The following is a 19,477-nucleotide window of genomic DNA, read 5'->3' as shown; positions in this document are numbered from 1 at the left end:
GGAACCACTTGTTCACTTCTTCCTGTAAGATTAAAAAAAAAAAATGAGGCTTTCTGTTAAATTTTAAAAATGACCTACATGGACATAATGAGAAGCTTAACCATTTGATTTTTATGTTACCATACCTTCTATTTTAAAGGTGTAGAATTAAAGGAATACATTGGATCAGAGCAAGACAAGGATGCCAACTTTTATTCAACATAGTAGCAGAAGTCCTAGCCAGAGCAATTAGGTAGGGAAAAGAAATGAAGGGCATCCAAATTGTAAAGGAAGAAGTAAAACTGTCACTATTTATAGATGATATGACTTTACATATAGAAAACCTTTAAAGATTCCACCAAAAAACTGTTAGAATTAATAAATGAACTCGGTATAGTTGCAGGGTAAAAAAATTAGTACACAAAAATTTGTTGCATTTTTATAATGTACTAACAGTGAACTATCAGAGAAATTAAGAAACAGTCCCATTTCTAATTACATCAAAAGAATACGATACCTAGAAATAAATTTAACCAAGGACATGAAAGTCCTGTACTCTGAAAACCGTAAGACATTGATGAAAGAAATTGAAGAAGACACAAATAAATGAAAGGTATTCTGTGCTCATGGACTGGAAGAATTAATACTATTAAAATGTCCATATTACTCAAAGCAATCTATGGATTCAGTGCAAACCCTATTAAAATTCTAATGGCATTTTTCACAGAAATAGGATAAACAACAATCCTAAAATTTGTATGGAATCACAAAAGATCCCGACTAGCCAAAGCAATCTTGAGAAAGAAGAACAAAACTGGAGACATCATGCTCCCTGATTTCAAACTATACAACAGAGCTATAGTAATCACGGTATGGCATTGGCCAAAAAAAACAAACAGACACATTGGTCAGTGGAACAGAATAGGGAGTCCGGAAATAAACTCATGCATATATGGTAAATTAATTTATGGCAAAAGAGGCAAGAATATACAATGGGGAAAGGACAGTCTCTTCAATTAATGGTGTTGGGAAAACTGGACAGCCACATGTGAAAGAATGAAATTGGACCACTACCTTAGGACATACACAAAAGTTAATTCAAAATGGATTGAAGACTTGAATGTAAGATCTGAAACCATAAAACTTACAGGAGAAAACATAGGTGGAAGCTCGTTGGCATCGGTCTGGGCAGTGATTTTTTTGTATCTAACTCCACAGGCAAAAAAGTAAACAAATGGAGCTACATCACACTAAAAAATTTCCATACAGCGAAGAAAGTCATCAACAAAATGAAAAGCCTACCTACTGAATGGGAGAAGATATTTGCATTTCACATATTTAATAAGGGGTTAATATCCAAAACATAGAACTCACGTAGCACAATAACAACAACAAAAATAATCCGATTAAAAAAGGACAGAGGAGGGGCGCCTGGGTGGCTCAGTTGTTAAGCGTCTGCCTTCGGCTCAGGTCATGGTCCCAGGGTCCTGGGATCGAGCCCCGCATCGGGCTCCCTGCTCCGCGGGAAGCCTGCTTCTCCCTCTCCCACTCCCCCTGCTTGTGTTCCCTCTCTAGCTCTCTCTCTCTCTCTGTCAAATAAATAAATAAAATCTTTAAAAAAAAAAAAAAGGACAGAGGATCTGAATAGACATTTTTCCAAAGAAGATATAAATGGCCAACAGGCACATGAAAAGATACTCAACATCACTAATTATTAGGAATATGCAAATCAAAACCATGAATTATCACCTCATACCTTTCAAATGACTATTATCAAAACAACAAGAAATAACAAATGTTGGTGAGGATGTGGAGAAAAGGGAACTCTTGTGCACTACTGGTGGGAATGTAAATTGGTACAGCCACTACGGAGAACAGTGTAGGAGTTCCTCAAAAAATTAAAAAACATGATCCATCAGTTCCACTTCTGGGTATTTTGAAGAAAACAGAAACACTAATTCAAAAAGATACGCACCCCCGTGTTCACTGCAGTATTATTTACAATAGCCAAGATATGGAAAAAATCTAAGTGTTCATCAATAGATGAATGGATACACACACACACACACACAATGGAATACTGCTTAGCCATAAAAAAGAATGAGGTCTTGCCATTTGCAACAACATGGATAGACCTTGAAGGTATTACCCTAAGTGAAAAAAGAAAAAGACAAACACTGTATGATTTCACTTACATGTGAAATCTAAAAAACAAATGAACAAGCAGAGCAAAACCAAACTCAGATACAGAGAACAGATTCGTGGTTGCCAGAAGTGGGCAAAATGAGTGAAGGGGATCAAGAGGTCATAAACTTCTAGTTATAAAATAAGTAAGTCGTGGGGATATAATGTACAGCATAGTGACTGTAAGTCAGTATTGTGTTGCATATTTGAAAGTTGCTAAGAGAATAGATCTTGAAGGTTCTCATAAGAAAAAATTTTGTAACTTTGTATGGTGACAGATGCTAACTAGACTTATTGTGGTGATCATTACACAGTGTATACAAATATTGAATCATTATGTCCAGCACCTGAAGCCAATATAATGTTATATGTGAATTACACTGCAATTTTAAAAAAAAGAAAGGAAAAACAAGATACACAGAGAACTAATGGAAAAAAGGATATAGAGAGGCATCTGTGCATCCCGAATAGAAGTAAGCCATTCATTTGAAATGTGAAATGAAACAGAATAAGCCAGCACACTTCTTCCCCATGATGTGGAATATTTCCCCTGTGCCTTTGGAGAGGTTCAGGAAAAGTTATATCTGACTAGGTGTCCTTTTAAAAGTTTAATTTTTAAAGGTTTCTATGTGGACTGCAAAAAAGGACAAAATCATTGTTCATTATGCCAAATGGCATAGACTCATTTACAGGGATGACATTATAGTTTTTATATAGTACAGCTGCTATGATTAACGGGTTTTAAATGACATTTTTCCCTTGGGGGATGAGGCTTTCCCAGAAAAAATCCAATTAATTTCTTCATTACTTAGGTTAAAGTCAATACTGAAAGACTTCTTATGGGAATAAATGGCTTTGATTTTTCTCTCTAGAAACCTAGCTCTGTCCGCATTGATCAACTGGATCGTGAACAGTTCAACCCCGATGTGATTACTTTTCCGATTATCGTCCACTTTGGGATACGCCCTGCACAGTTGAGTTATGCAGGAGACCCACAGTAAGATATTTCTCGGTGTTTGTCTTAGCCAATTTCACCTTCTACTAACAGCTGAATTAGCAAAGGAATACCCTTTAGTGGATGTTTTCTTATTAAAAAATTAAGACCTGAAATGAACCATGTTTCCAAATTTAGGTTACCAAATGAAACAAGTTTTGGTAGCTCCTGAAGAATTATTTTCTCTCTTGATTTGACTGCAGGAAATTATTATTCAATAGATTATCCTTGGCAATTTTGGTCAACATGAGTCCCATATATTTTTAACTTTGAAGGAACTTTTCCTTTATTCATCATTATAATATTTATTGTTATTATTATTATTTATTTTTTCAGTGCACTCTAGAGGAAAGTAGCACCATGTTGGTTCCTAGCACTGCCGGATTTATGCAGAATTCTATTTTGGGAGGCATCTTAATAAGAGCTCAAGATCCCATGCAAAGTCAAGGGTTGCGTTGTAAGGAGAAGGCATGACTTCTGACTCTTAGAATTGATGTTACTTTCCACATTTGAGTTTTTCCAACTGGCTTGTTAGTGTTTTTCTGGGAGAAGATGAGGATGTGTGGGAATGGAAATAGTACCATTATATTCTTCAGAAGTGTTTGGATTTCCTACCTCGGTAAACAAACGAACAAACAGTTTCCTGACTTAATTTTTTTTTTTAAGGATTCATAATGGGAGAAAAGGGCATGGGAGATTTTCAATTCATAAATACAATTCTGGCTGATACATTAGAAGAGGCTAAAGGGTTTTGTTCTTTTTTTTCCCCCTTTGGATAAAAGTATGAAGCAGTGAACCAGGCACTGTGTAAGTACTTCTTTCTTTCCTCCATTCTCTAAAAAATTGTTACCAAAAAGGAGAAACCCAGCTAAGGCCAAGAAAGGAGCAGTTTCAATATGACAGAAAATTCGTTGAAAGTCCCTTCTTGTCACAAATGTTAGTAGAATGTGATAGGCTCTCGTGGACTCTCAGGTGGCAGGACTGTGTGCCGCAGGACTGCGTTTCTCTTCATTCCCAGGACGCTTTACCAGGATCCTTTAGACTGATTATCACATATTTGGCTGCAACAAATATGCTTATTTTTGTCATGGTAGATACAAATCGGTGCACAGCATTTGTCTTTTTCCCTCTCCAGTGGAGAAATGGATACAGCTGTATAGCTTGGGTGTTGGCACAAACGGCGTTCTCTTTTCTAATTCTCTCCAACTTTTACTTCCAACGTAGGCAGTTCAGAGACCGACCGTGTCCTTGTTAAGTAAGGGGTCTTTCTTTCAACAACATCAGAAAGTACATATTTAAATAAAATAGGTAATGATGAGAAATGATACATGTTTCTGTTGGTTTTTATGTGTCTTTGGAATTCTTTCCAGAGAGATTCGGGCATATATAGTGACACCTCATTTTCAACACAGATGTATAATTACCAGCTTAATCACTAGGTTCCAGATGACTCTTGGTCATCCTGCCCCACTGCCCCCAAATCAGATCCTTCCTTAGAATGAAGGTTTGTTGCCATTAAGGATATCCAAAAGAATGTAATTTATGATTCAGCAGGCCTATTAAAACAGCTGGTTTTATTGCACTTCAGATTCTCCTACTCTTTGTCTGAGATGTCTGTCTGTCCTTTTCCTTAGGTACCAGAAACTGTGGAAGAGTTACGTGAAACTTCGCCACCTCCTAGCAAATAGTCCCAAAGTTAAACAAACTGACAAACAGAAGCTGGCGCAAAGGGAGGTTGGTATCAAATCCTGTTCTTCCGGGATTAATGATGATGTGCTTCAGATTTATTTCAAGGTTATTGCATTACACCATACTTCTAGAATAAGATGGAAAAATACTTCTAAAAAAATCATACTTTTCTTTCCTTACATTAGTATACAGATTGATTTTTTTTTTCATCTTTTAGTATCTAAGGGAGCATCCCCCCCCGCCACCCCGCGAAAGTCCTGTTTCTTAATGGATTCCTACCATTGGGAATAAATATATCTTATTGAAATTTTTCAAATTTTACAATTGCTGGGTCAACCTTTTATCATTAATTAGACTGTACATAATATAATTTGGGTCTTACTCAAATTTCTTAGTCTTAAGGTCGTAAAAGATTGCCTTCCATATGTCTTCCATATGTCTGTTAGTTTAGTAGGGTAAACTTATTTCATAAGGTTTTATATCCCAAATTTCATATTTTTTACTAATGAGTAGTATTATCCCTGTATTCCAGGATCATTTATGTTTTAGTTCTTAATTCATAATTTTAAAAATAAATGGATTCAGTATCAACATAAATTTTGTCTCATTGAGGTTTTATTTTGCTTTGGGTAGTATAAGAGAGCAAGGCTTTAAAGCTGGGAAAAGAGTTTGAATTCTGGTCCTGTCACTTCCTGTGACTTGAGCCAGACAGCTTCATTATAAAGAGGGAACCAAGGCTAAGGGAGACTAACTGAAATTTTTCTTGTCGTTGCATCTGGGGAAAAGGGTGGTTGTGTGGACTTCTGAAATACTCCATTTAACTTTCCTCCAATGGTATTTGACCTGTAGTAGCCATTTAATCAATGGTGCAGGCAGTGTGATAATTCCTGTTATTATGAATTCCTGTGAGATTTTTATTGAATAAGTGTGCAAATATAAAATTTTTTTTATAATTAATTATTTGAAGAGATGTTAAAGAGAAGAGTCAGCTCCTGATTATGTCTTGCAAAAGTTTTAAATCATTGTCTTTTTTTAAATAGAATGTACCGTTGCTACAAGAGGTTTTGTAAGGGTTTTGCAAATTAGAAGGCAGCTTTTAGAATTATGTGGGTTGCAGATTAATTTACTGATTGTCTTTCTTAGATGTAAATGCTTAACATAAGGCTTGATACAAATATAATTTTTACATGCTGATTTTAAGTCCCAAACATCACATTTTGTTTCTTTTATCAGCAAAAGGGTATTTTTTTGTTTAAACTCAACAGAATGGTCGACTTGGTTTAGATTTTTTTCTTATCTAGTTACCAGGAAAGGCGGGCTCATACCCAAGGCTTTGACCATCCTGGCCTTCATTTCAAATAAAATATTGTAATTTGGCATGAAGAGGTTTGAATACCTGAACAAAAGGGTGATATTGAATGAATCCAGCTTATTTTCTAATGCTTGATGTTTGGCTTAATATTGCTTTACAACTGTCAGGTTACTCATCATAATGAGTTCTTTTCTAGGAAGCGCTCCAAAAAATACGACAGAAGAATACAATGAGGCGAGAAGTAACAGTGGAGCTAAGTAGTCAAGGATTTTGGAAAACTGGCATCCGTTCTGATGTCTGTCAGGTGATGATGCCTCTGAGAACACATTTATACCTATATACCTCTTTCTTTAAAAGGCATCTGCCACTGAAATTTTCCTAATTCTGTTAAGTCTATAGAACATACTATCTTGTAGCTAAATGGAACACCAACCATAAATTGTTTTCTGTTGTTTTGGTTTTGTTTTTATGTCGGTTTTCATATTGTCTTGTTTAGTTGTGTGTGTGTGTGTGTGCGCGCGCGCGTATGCACGTGCACAGTGGTGGGGTGAGTGGGGGGGCAGTTACTTAGTAATGCTAAATTCTGTCTCTTCATGTTGAGTGAAGGCAAGTGTATTCTTCAAATGAACCTGCCTGTGTGCAGCGTATGTGTGGGTGCTTGTCAAAAGAGATAGTCCGGGGCGCCTGGGTGGCTCAGTCGTTAAGCGTCTGCCTTCGGCTCAGGTCATGATCCCAGGGTCCTGGGATCGAGCCCCGCATCGGGCTCCCCGCTCAGCGGGAAGCCTGCTTCTCCCTCTCCCACTCCCCCTGCTTGTGTTCCCTCTCTCGCTGTGTCTCTCTCTGTCAAATAAATAAAATCTTAAAAAAAAAAAAAGAGAGAGAGAGAGATACTCCAACGGTTCTACAGGCAGACTCCTGAAGATACTGTGTCCAAACTTTCCAGACTGATGACTCAAACTTACATTGCAGAGAACTAAAGGCATTAATGAACAAAATCAATATAAATTTCATATTTGAGCCAAATGATAATAGTTTTTCCTTGGGTGAACTAATAGAGGAACATTTCAGCTATATATAACTCTTACTAATAACTATTTTTGTTTTCCCTATGAGTGGATTTTATACCAGATTAGAGACCCCTAAAACCCAGCATATTCTTTGAGTCTTCACTTCTTTCTTTTGTTATGATTAATACTGGTTATGCTCCGTGGGAATTACAGTAAAGGCAATGAGTATTCAGGCAGGGGTCAGGTAGTGTAGTTTGCCATGTTCAGCCTTTGGGAGGAACACTTACAGGCTTCCACTCACTCTGTTTTGATGGTAGCATGTATGGTAATAAGTTCAAGGTGTCTCGGGTATTTATTTCATCACAGTGAGGTGTTTTTTCTTTAAGTCAGTGTTGGCATTTAATTATTATATTGAACAGTGGGATTTAATCTTATTATTAAAGGTATTGCTAGGTGATTCATTGTGATGTCCAGAGCTACAAAATTTTGTGTTAAGGTGGACTGCTATTGATGCCGTGTTACTAGACAGTTTGAGAATAATTCTCTACAGTGGCAGCCAGCTGTGTCTACCAAAGTCTTCAGTTATTTTGCTAACTGACCAATTTTTTTTTTTTTTTTACTGTAAGTATTCAAAAGTGAGTATCTTCTGCTAATTCTTTCTTAGGGCCTTGAAGCTATATTATCCAGTTTTTCTGTTTCTCCAAAACCGACATAATGTCATCCTAAGGTAGACATAAGAATGCTGAGCAGAATGTTCAACAATCTGCTCAAAATCTGGTGCTCTCAGTGATAAGTCAGGGTTGATAGAGACATCATAAATTGTAGAGCATTATTAACTGGAAGGGACCTTAGAGATCTTTCAGTTCAGTGGGTTTTAAACTTGTGTTTTTGTTAATTTTGAACTTTTTCTTTTTTTTTTTTTTAAAACAAAACCCTGTAGAGCCCTAATTTGTAAAAAGAAAAAAATAACTGATTGCTGGGTGGTGGGTATGGAGGGAGTATCCTGTTGTACTTGATTCCACCCTATGTAGCAGGCCCTAAGGCAGTTTTGTTCCACTGAACACAATTTTGTTGAAAGCATTGAGCCCTTTTCCCCCTTTCTTTTGGCAAAATGTCTGCATACGGGTGCTGAATAATCTGTTCTACTGCAGTTCTGTGTTCTTCAGCTGTGTCACAAATATCTTACTCTGGCTTCTCAGCTAGATAAGAAGCAGCCAGAGGACGAGGTTATCATCTCCTTATGTATTATATTTTACATTCTGTTTGGAGATTGGCAGGCAAAAGCACTCAGTTCCTTTGACTAACTGGTCAGAGAAATTGGATCCTCATTAAAACTCCTGCCAAGGTGAATACTCCTTGATCTAATAATAGTCCCTTCCTCTGTAGGACTCCCCTTCTTCCAAAGACAACTGCCATCTGTTTAGAAGCCATGTTTCCAGTCTCCAATCCTATTTTTTACAAGTAATGTTGGCCTTAAAGTTCTTATCCTAGAATAAATGTTTCTTTTTGTGTGTGTTCCTCAAATAAGATGGCAGGTGGCATGTAATAATGCAGTTTAAAACATTCAAAATAAAGGCATTTACTGTGTTTGGTAATGAAGAATAAGAATCTGAGAAATAGCAGTTAAATGAATACTTTGAATAATCCTGAAGCCTGTGAACAGATAAACTCATGCTTAATTTTAAGGGAAAAAAAAAAGCACTTCTCTAAAATCCTCAGGGGTGGGGATAGGGGAAGGATTCTCTGTTTGGTAATTCATTGATGTAGAACCTACTGTTCATTAGTAATAATTGCTAGTAGGTTGCTGGCAAAAGCCTTGTGATGTTATCTGGCTGCCGCTGGAGATAAAACTGTTGTGATAAATCTAAGTACCAGCCTCTCATTCCAGAAGTATAATTTCCCAACCAGAGAAGTTACTAGGGTTTTTATGAGGTTAGAAAATTCTACCTGATGTCCCAACCAGTGTTAGGAGAAATGGAAATCTAGCGCTGAGCCTGGAACTTGTAATTACATGTGAACTAAATGCAGAACTTGAAGTCATGTTTAGAGACAAACTATTGAAAGGTTTTTTTCTGGGTTGCTGTTTATTAGAGTGACTTCTAGGTAATATGGGGGGTGGAAAGCAGGAATTAAAACCTGAAACTGAGGCTGAAAAATTCAACAGTATGCCTCAGAAAAGGCAGAAAGGCAATGCTACAGGATCCATATTTTAAGAATGGGGTTCTGCCTACTGAGGTTGAATTGGTATCTTTTAGAAGTAGGTACTTGTACCCTCTGCTACAGTAAGGAGGTGGCTCATGGGAATCAATAAACTGAACCATAAGAATGGAAAATGGATAAAGGTGACAAACAGAGACATCAAAAAAGGAGCAAGGAGGGCGCCTGGGTGGCTCAGATGGTTAAGCGTCTGCCTTCGGCTCAGGTCATGATCTCAGGGTCCTGGGATCGAGTCCCGCATCAGGCTCCCTGCTCAGTGCAGGGTCTGCTTCTCCCTCTCCCTCTGCCATTCCCTCTGCTTGTGCTGTTCTGTCTATCTCTCTGTCAAATAAATAAATAAAATCTTTAAAAAAAAAAAAAAGGAGCAAGGAATCTGCTACCTTTATGGTCATCTAACCCACATAAGGCTTATGCTGTATTCGGGGGTACTAACTCCTTGAGAAAACTAAGGCCCAGGTACGTGGAGAATTGCTGTTGGTGCTGGAAAGATGAGCTGAGTTGTGGTCTTGGTATTTATACTGAGTAGACACGGGGCTCTATGTGGACTCGTTAATAGCTGTGCTGTCTTCCCACATTGACTCTGGAATGGAATGGAAGGCTGCCATGCAGTATCACACTTAACTGATATTCTCGCTCCATGATCTATCAAGGGGTGACTGAATAGTGAAAAGAAGTATCTTTAGGGATTAAGAGGTTTTGAAAAATACATTCAAGGAGTCATTTTCTAAGTTAGAACTTGGGATGGAAATGGAGATTTATACCTCTGAGAGACATATGGCTTCACAGTTACTGTTAACAAATTTTTGGACCATGTGAGATACTTGATTTTTTTTTTTTTTTTTTAAACCGGAGGTGGAGTGCTTCTTGTGAAGGAAGAGAACGAGATTTTGCTTGAAGGCTAACTGGCCTGATAGAGAGCTGTCAAAATTATATTTTTATTATGTAAATTTCCAACATCTACAAGATGAGGGAGAAAAGTGTAGGGAGCACTGTGCTATCCTCACACAGCTTCAGTTGTTACCAGCAGCATCTCTGTAATATCACAGTCACTGTTCATGTTTTCCTAATTATCTTCTAGATATGTTTCAGTCTGCTCAAGTGGCCGTTCAGACAAAGATCCATACATGAGTTGATGTGGTTTAAGTCTCTTTACTCTTTAGATTCTCATTCCATTTTTCCCTTGCAAATTTTTGTTGTTGAAGAAACTGGATCTTGTGTTCTATGGTGTTCCTAAGGTCTAATCTGGGTTTTGCTGATTGCAACTTCATGGTATCATTCAACATGTGCTTCTCTCCCTTATATTTTCTATAAATTATTATAAACTGCTGTCTAATAGAATACCACTGGCCATACGTGGCTACTTAAATTAATTAGAATTAAATGAAATTAAAAATTCAGTTTTTAGTTGTCCTAGCCACATTTCAAGCACTTAATAGACACATCTGGCTAGTGCCTGTTATAACAGCAGAGATGCAGAATATTTCCATCATCATAGAAAGTTCAGTTGGATGGCAGTGATCAGATTTAAGTTTATTTTTTTGTACAACTTTTTCACAGGTGGTAATATGGTGTCTCTCTCTCTCTGTGTCTTTTTATAGTAAGTGATAATCCAAACATTTAATAGTTCTTTCAGAAAGTAAATTCTGTTAATAGAAATCTGACTTAATCAGACCATTTTTCAGTTGAAGAAATAAGTGTTCAAATTGGAATGTATTTCTCCTCAATCATATACCTTTTTTAAAAAATGAAGTATAGTTGATATAAAATTAAATTAGTTTCAGGTGTACAACACATAGTGATTTAGCAATTACTTACATTATAAAATACCAAAATAAGTATATTGCAGTATTACTGACAGTATTCCCTGTGCTGTACTTTTTATCTCTGTGACTTATTTATTTTATAACTGGAAGTTTATACCTCTTAATTCCCTTCACCCATTTCATCCATTCCCCCCAACTCCCTTCTCTTTGGCAACCTCCAGTTTGTTTTCTGTATTTATGAGTCTGTTTCACTTTTGTTGTTGTTTTTTAGTTCATTTGTTTTATTTTTTAGATTCTACATATAAGTAAATCTTAGAGTTTTTTTGTCTTTCTCTGTCTGGCTTATTCATTTAGCATAATACCCTCTAGATCCATCCATGGTCTCTTTTTTGTATGTGTGACGTTATTAGTCACTGGTGAATTATGACCTAGACCCAGGATTTATTAAGAGCTGCCAAAGTGATATTTTAATTCTGTCTTTCTGTATTTATTAGTTAGAATACTTAAAAAAAGAATCTTCCCCTCGGTACTGATCCCATATAGGGACCCCATATAAGATAAAAAAAAATTACTCATTTGATTTATTCTGTGATACACAAGCAGTAGTCCCAGAATAACAATATTAATGGCACCACCAACAAAATGATTATGGGAAGTAGTTGTTTGTTTGGGGGTATTCCTTGTCTGTGATTCTCTACAGATACATCACACGAGGCCTGCACACTCAGATTACTGTGTTTTTAGGTCACTTATGCTTAGACCACAAACTGGTTACACAGTTAGATTATTTTATTTGACTTTTGATTTTAAATGTTTCTTTTAAAAATTAAATATTGTTTTATAAATCTGTAAAATATTTACCATAATTCCAAACTCAGGTTTACAAAGCCAAGTCTGTTTTTGAAAATCTAATTTGTTTCTCTTGCTTCTACCCCATTCTTGCCACCCTGAACCCCTAAGGGTAGCCATCTTTTAGAAATGATTTAATTTTCCTTTTAATACAAGCAAACACACACACACACGTTCTTGTTTGGCCTCCCCTCTATCACACTGTTTTTTGTTATGTGGTCACTATGAGGTCCATTTTCTTTGCTTTTTTATTTTCTTTTTATATCTCTTTGTATTTAGGGAGGTTTGTAATTCTGTTCTAATGGTTATCTTTATATTAACACCTTTGTAGTCTAATGAAACTTCTCCCTCCGCTCCTATGTGTGTGTGTGTCCCATTGTCCATTACTGAAAATGACTACTGTGTACTATTTCTTGTGCTCCTCTCATCCAGCATCTAATTTGAAGTGATGATCCTTTTGCTGCAAGTTAGTATCTATGAGATACACAATAGCCTCGTCCCTACCCTTCATGGACTTGACATTGTCCCCTCATTTTCTGATAGTTGTACTAATCTGTAGAGTATTAGGCATTTTCTGTAATATTGACTCACTTATGATTATCTGCAGGTAAAAACATATTTGAAGGTAATTGCTAGTTTATATGGCAGTATTTATCCCACCACCTCCCTTTATTTTTGATTGAGCTCATTTCTGGCAGATACCTTAAGAAGGGCTTATTAAAACAATGATCCTTGAGGTCCTGCATGTTCCTAACCATTTGTCTTTAAATATAAAGGCCACTTAAACTGGATATAAAATTTGTGGTTTATGTTTTCTTTCTTTAACATCTCAAATACATTCTCCTTGTTTTCTGCCTGGATATAAAATTTGTGGTTTATGTTTTCTTTCTTCAACATCTTAAATACGTTCTCATTGTTTTCTGACAGCATTGCTATCAGCCTTTTTTGGTTAAATTTTTCATATATACTGTGTACCCATTCAATATGTACTATCAAGCCGTCTATTATCTCAGAAATGTTTCCTTGAATTATACATTTCATGATTCTGTCTTGTTGTTTTGGTTTTCTTTAAGGATTCCTGTTATATGCATCATGTATCTTCTTTGCTCGTTTCCTGTATCTGTCGCACTCTCTTTTGATTTTTTATTTCTCTAAAATTTTTCCTTTTCCTATCTTTTATTTCTCAAAGCACTTATGGTTTAATTTGCTGTTGTCTTCGTTCTGTTTAGTCTCTGTTCTTAAAATGATTATTTCCTTTTATGTCTTTTCCCTGAGTTTTGTCACTTCTTTTCAGATCTTCCTTTCATCCAGTCATTTCATTTCTGAATTACTCTAATATTTATTTGTAGTTTTCTTTTATAGCTCCTGTTGCTTTCTTGATTTTGTTTACCTTGTTTTGAAATGTTAGGTCACAGCTTTCATCTGTTTTGTTGGCATGTTTTTCTGGCTTTTTTTTTTTTTAATTATCTGAGAAATCTTATTCTATTCCTTTTCTCTATTTTCTGATAAAATCCTTGGGTGGTATTTGATCATGATTCTTTTCTGTTGCTCTTCAAGTTAAATAATGTTAAATAAGTAAGTGAAATATTTTCCTGTACTTTCAGGAAGGAGGTATAAGCCAACTTAGCCCCTCCTTCTGCAAAGTGATAAAAAAAAACATGGCCTTATAATACCTGAGACCTGCCCCCACTGCTCCCCTTCCCTCTGGATTCTTTCTTTCTTTTGCCCTTTATTGTTCCTCTTCTGCTAAATGTGGCTTTTAGCCCCAGCACTTTCTTCACACCATGGGGCTTTACCCTGGAAGGGAAGTTCAGTTTTTCATTGATCATTGATGGGGCCTCGGCACTCTGGCACCATTACACTGTCCTCTCGTACTCACCCAGTAGATTGGAATCTGCAGAGCCCTCTCCAGTTTTGGTCACATTTTCGATGAATATATGTTAATTTGGGGTTTCTTGCATTCTCGGGGCTGTCAGAAGCCCTGCTGCTCTCTCTGTCTTTTCTCTCTCATAGATGCTGAGACCTCCTAGGTCTTTGTCTTATTCAGGCGTTCATGAGGGTACCTTTTTGTCTAGTTTTTATTGTTCATATTGTTTATAGGTCTGTTTTGCTATTCTAGTTACTCAGTTTTTATGAGAGAATTTAAATAGCTTTAAAAACTACACATACAACCATTTCCGTACAGTCTTTAAAGGAGCTTTTTTTAATGAATACGTTCGCCAGACCTGAATTGGCGGGTTGGGGGGAGATGCTCGTTGATTACATGTATTTCAACATTGCAAAGATTGAGAATTTAAAAAAACTGAGCTTGAGCTATGGGTGCCTGGGTGGCTCAGTCGGTTAAATGTCTGCCTTCGGCTCTGATCCCAGAGTCCTGGGATTGAGCCCCACATGGGGCTCCCTGCTCGGCAGGGAGCCTGCTTCTTCCTTTATCTCTGCCTGCTGCTCTGCCTACTTGTGTTCTCTCTCTCTGTCAAATAAATAAATAAAATCTTAAAAAAAAAAATAAAAAAACTGAGCTAGAGATTTTAACAGTCTTATAGATAACATTGAGACTTTGTGGACATGGGTCATATATATCTTTTAGTGGTATTCAAAAGTAATAGACTTACCTGGAAAGAGAAACTGGTTCTTTTTGGAGCAAGTTTAGAGGACATAGTGTAGGGACTCAAAGCTGTTTCACATGAGTGAAGGTTAAAGGAAATAAGACTTAGGTTAACAAAGAGAAGATGTGGAAATGTTACCGTTACATGTATTTTGTTTGTCTCCAGGGATACAGCTAGGTTCAAAGGGATAAACCTTCAAAAGAGAGATTTGGGCTAAATGTTAATTAGTACTCATCAGAGTACCCTAAAGAGGGTGTTCTTTCCTTTTAAAAAAAAAAAATATTATTAAGGGGGCGCCTGGGTGGCTCAGTCGGTTAGGTGTCTGCCCTCAGCTCAGGTTGTGATCCCAGGGTCCTGGGATGGAGCCCTGCGTTGGGCTCCCTGCTCGGCAGGGAGTCTGCTTCTCCCTCTGCCTCTCCCTACCACTCCTGCTCTCTCTCTCTCTCAAATAAATAAAAAATCTTAAAAAAATTTATTAAGTATAGTTGACATACAATGTTATATTAATTTTAGCTGCACAACATAGTGATTCAACACTTCTATACATTATGTAGTGCTCACCATGGTAAGTGTAGTCACCATCTGTCACCATACACTATTACAACATTATTGACTATATTTCCAATTCCTTCCTTTTCATCACTGTGACTTACATATTTTATAACTGAAAGTTTGTACCTTTTAATCTCTTTCACCTATTTTGTCTGTTCACACTCCCCTTCCCTCTGGCAACCACCAGTTTGTTCTCTGTATTGTTTGTTTGTTTTATTTTGTTTGTTCATTTCTGTTTTTTGTTTGTTTTGTTTTTTAGATTTTACATATAAGTGAGATCATATGGTATTTGTCTTTCTCTGATTGACTTATTTCACTTAGCATAAAACCTGAAGAGGGTGTCATTTTCTTGACAGGTGATAATCCATCCCTCCCTGGAGGTAATAAAAAAATACACAATCCACCAGTTTGGTTCATACTTCAGAAAGATAGATGCACTGCGTAGTCTTCATGACCCTTCTACCTTGAGATTTTAGCATCAACTCCCTTGAGCTTTCTGCAATTTAAATGCTTCGAAAGTGATATTATACTTTGGCCACACATTTTGTTTCCATATTATTGTGTTTTTTAATGCAGCACTTATAAAAACAAAGTGGACAAAATGCCAGTAATTCAGATCATAATGGCAATCTCTGGGAAGCTCTTGAGGGCAAAGAACATGTCCTTACTGTTTTTCTCTTCCACAGCTGTGGTAAGCCTTGCACATAGAGGTGCTCAGTATGTATTTATTGAATTGAACTGGAAAGAAGGACTTCCTATTGATTGGAATTCCTACTTGGGAGCACTAATCTTTCCTTATAAGTTAATACGGGAAACTGATACCTGCTGTTTCAAACAAATCCATTTTCGTGTATTTTTAAACAATGCCATCTGAAAATATTTCAAAAACTAAAATGATGTAAAGCATATGTCAGTCATTCTGTGGGCTGTGCCCAGCCTCTAGTTTCTGATGAATAAGAATGATTTGTTCTTTCTCTTGAGTTCTAGGGAAGTGTAATTAAAAAAAAGAAAAAGCTGTGCCTTTTATGAAATTATCTCCCAATAAGGAATCTTTAGCCAAGTGGAAAGTGATTGAAACAAAAGTAAAAGTTCTGTGTCCTCAGGTGACTTAACTGTATTGGTGGTTTTATGAAAGTTGTCCTTGGAATATTAAATCATTAAGTATTAAACCTAGAATGACCTTTTGAGATCATCTGGCTGAGAAGTTCTTACCTGGAGGATAGTGATGGGCCTAAAGGGTCTATGAACCCATTAAAATTGCATACAGTTTTTTGCATGTTTGTGCACATAGGCATTTTTCTGGGAAAGAGTAATTTTCCTTAGATTCTCAAAAATGTCTTGACCCTGACAAAGTTTCAGAATTTGAGTTCTAGTCCGTTCTCTTAGCATTAAATATAGACAAGGAGGCACAGAAATTCTGCTGGCTTCATTGAGGTTACCCTGCTGAGTGCTGATGAAGCAGGGCTATTCCTACTTGAGTGAGGGCTAAGAGGCCTTGTACTAAGCAGTTTTTTGTATTTGCTCATTTAATCCTTTTAACCACTCCCACCTTGGAAGTAGCTCTCCTGATTATCTCCATTCTGTAGGTGAGGAAACAGGGAGAGAGGTCAAATAACTCCCCCGCCAAGTCCCACAGTGAATGAGTGAAGCAGGAATCAGACCCAGGCATTGTGATTCCAGAGACTATACCCTTAGCAGCTATAGCCCACCATCCCTCAAGAGGGGATTTGCAAGGATGCCACGCGGCCAGTAAACTGTTTCAGGACTTTGGCAGTTGAAATTTGGGATGGGAAAAATGGTTCTTGTTTGTTGTAAATGAAGCATTATTGTAAGTTTTTATAGAGGTGAACATACTGAAATTTTTTTCCTAGCATGCAATGATGTTGCCTGTTTTGACCCATCATATCCGCTACCACCAATGTCTAATGCATCTAGACAAGTTGATAGGATATACTTTCCAAGATCGTTGTCTATTACAGGTAAGAATTACTCTCCTGTATACTCACATGATAGCAAAATAGGAGTAATTCATCTTGCAGGTTACAAATGGGACATTGAAATTCTCCATTCTGCGAGATGATGAGGATGTTTAGTAACACAGCTCTCTCCATTACTCTACTCTGTGGCCACTTTCAAACACTTAGTTTCTCACTTTTTATTTATTTATTGATTTTTGACACTGTCCCTAAAGAAGTAGACTAAAGCTAAAATTTGCCTGTCAAACCTGAGTCCCTTCTTTAAGCCTTACCTTTTTTATGGCTCTTCTTTCCAGGTGATGACTATTCTAATTCTCCTTTGAAACATGTGGATCTTTAGGTTTCTTTTTAGAAAAGGGCTTGCACCAGAGCTCTGGAAATTTGACCCTGGAGAAGATAAGATGGAAAGATCAGGGCAAATTTGACTGGATAGATAGATTTCTTTCCTATTTCATTTGAGATGATATAAAGATGGCACTTCTATGCTGGGTGTTTAACACTAAATTTATTTTGTTGAAATTTTAGCTGGCCATGACTCATCCGAGTCATCACTTAAATTTTGGAATGAATCCTGATCATGCCAGAAATTCTTTGTCTAACTGTGGAATTCGGCAGCCCAAATATGGAGATAGAAAAGTTCACCACATGCATATGAGGAAAAAAGGTATGTTTGGATTCTAAATCTTGTGTTTTGGCTTATGATTCCTATTGTAAATTAAATCCCCACCAGGAAGAGTTTCCTGGTGACTGTTGTATACTCTCATTTTGTAGTGCTTTCTGACCCATACATAACAGCATTCACTTTGAGGATTATTGTAAGGATGGATGAATTTTTTTAGGACAATTTTTTGCTCCTATCAAGTGTTTTAAGTAACTAAGTTGATCAAACTTGTAGACATGCAGATATCAAACCTTTTGACATCACATTGGGGTAAGATAGATAATTGTCTTTCTACGTATTGTGTCGTGATCCTAGAATGCTTCTAACAGTATTTCCTTCTTTATTATTTTTTTAAATAGGAATTAACACCTTAATAAATATTATGTCACGCCTTGGCCAAGATGACCCAACTCCCTCAAGGTAAAGTAGCTTTTGTTAATAACAGCTTTATTGAGATATCATTCACGTATACAAGTCAGCGACTTAAAGTGTACTATTCAATGGTTTTTAGAATGTTCACAGAGTGGTGCAGTCATGATCACTACTTAATTTTAAAATGTTTTCAGCATCCCCAAAAGAACCCCGTATTTTCCATTTCCCCTCAGTCTGCCCAGCCCAAGGCAACCACTATTCTACTTTCAGTCTGCTTTCAATCTTCATGGATTTGCCTATTCTAACATTTTGTATAATGGTATCATACAATATGTGGTCCTTTGTGACTGGCTTTTTTAAATTACTGATTTATAATCATTTTTATATATTCCAGATACAAGTTTCTTATCAGATACAAATTTGCAAACATTTTTTCCTCATTCTGTGGATTGTTTCTTCATTCCTTTGAAGATATCCTTCAAAACAGAAAAATTTTGATGAAGTCCAGTTTATCTATTACTTGTTGTTTTTGCTTTTGTTGTCATGTCTAAGAAACCGTTGTCTAGTATAAAATCACAAAGATTTACATCTTGTTTCTTTTAAGAGTTCAAAAGTTTTTTCTCTTACATGGACATCTTTGGTCTATTTTGAGTTAATTTTTGTTAATGGTGTGGTGTAGGCATCCAGCTGCATTCTTTTGCTGTGGCTATCCAGTTGTGCCATCATTGTTCGTTGAAAAGACTAATCTTTCTCCACTAAATTGTTTTGGCACCCTTGTTGAAAATTAATTGATGGTATATGTGAGGATTATTTTTGGACTCTTAGTTCTATTCCACTGATCTGTATGTCTGTCCTTATGCCAGTACCATACTGTCTTGATTACTGTAGCTTTGTAATAAGTTTTAAGAATAAGAAATGCAAGCTCTCCAGCTTTCTTTTTTTGTTTTTTCCCGAAGATTATTTTGGCTATTTTGGATCCATTACATTTCCACATGAAATTTTGGATTAGCTTATCAATTTTTGCAAAGAAGCCCACTGGGACTTTGATAGGGATTGTGTTGAATCTGTAGATCAATTTGTGAACAATTGCCATCTTAATATTAAGTTTCTCAACTTTTAATATCTACATTTATTTAAGTCATCTTTAATTTATTCCAATAGTATTTTATAGTTTTATTACGAGTACATTTTGTATATCTTTTGCTGAATTCATTCCTAAGTTTTTTTTTTTTTGATGCTATTATAAATGAGATTGTTTTCTTAATTTCATTTTTCATTGATTTTTCATATGATTTTTCATTTTTGGATTGTTCATT

The 19,477-nt window shown here is 36.4% G+C and overlaps 1 protein-coding gene across 8 annotated transcripts in view; it reads left to right on the top strand.

Moving 5' to 3' along the window:
* Positions 1-19,477, top strand: part of DROSHA (drosha ribonuclease III) — a 119,387-nt gene that overhangs the window by 55,938 nt on the left and 43,972 nt on the right. For 7 of the 8 annotated variants that reach the window (XM_078066596.1, XM_078066598.1, XM_078066600.1 and 4 more), the window contains 6 exons: positions 3,036-3,160; positions 4,792-4,891; positions 6,355-6,462; positions 17,024-17,131; positions 17,654-17,792; positions 18,149-18,209. In XM_078066596.1, the coding sequence (XP_077922722.1) occupies positions 3,036-3,160; positions 4,792-4,891; positions 6,355-6,462; positions 17,024-17,131; positions 17,654-17,792; positions 18,149-18,209 (641 nt within the window). The remainder of the gene's footprint in view (positions 1-3,035; positions 3,161-4,791; positions 4,892-6,354; positions 6,463-17,023; positions 17,132-17,653; positions 17,793-18,148; positions 18,210-19,477) is intronic. The other variant, XM_078066599.1, reaches the window with a different exon arrangement.

This window comes from Halichoerus grypus, chromosome 2 (genome assembly GCF_964656455.1).
Source record: "Halichoerus grypus chromosome 2, mHalGry1.hap1.1, whole genome shotgun sequence".
NCBI classification, from domain to species: domain Eukaryota; kingdom Metazoa; phylum Chordata; class Mammalia; order Carnivora; family Phocidae; genus Halichoerus; species Halichoerus grypus.
This window is presented reverse-complemented; position numbering and strand designations above follow the sequence as displayed.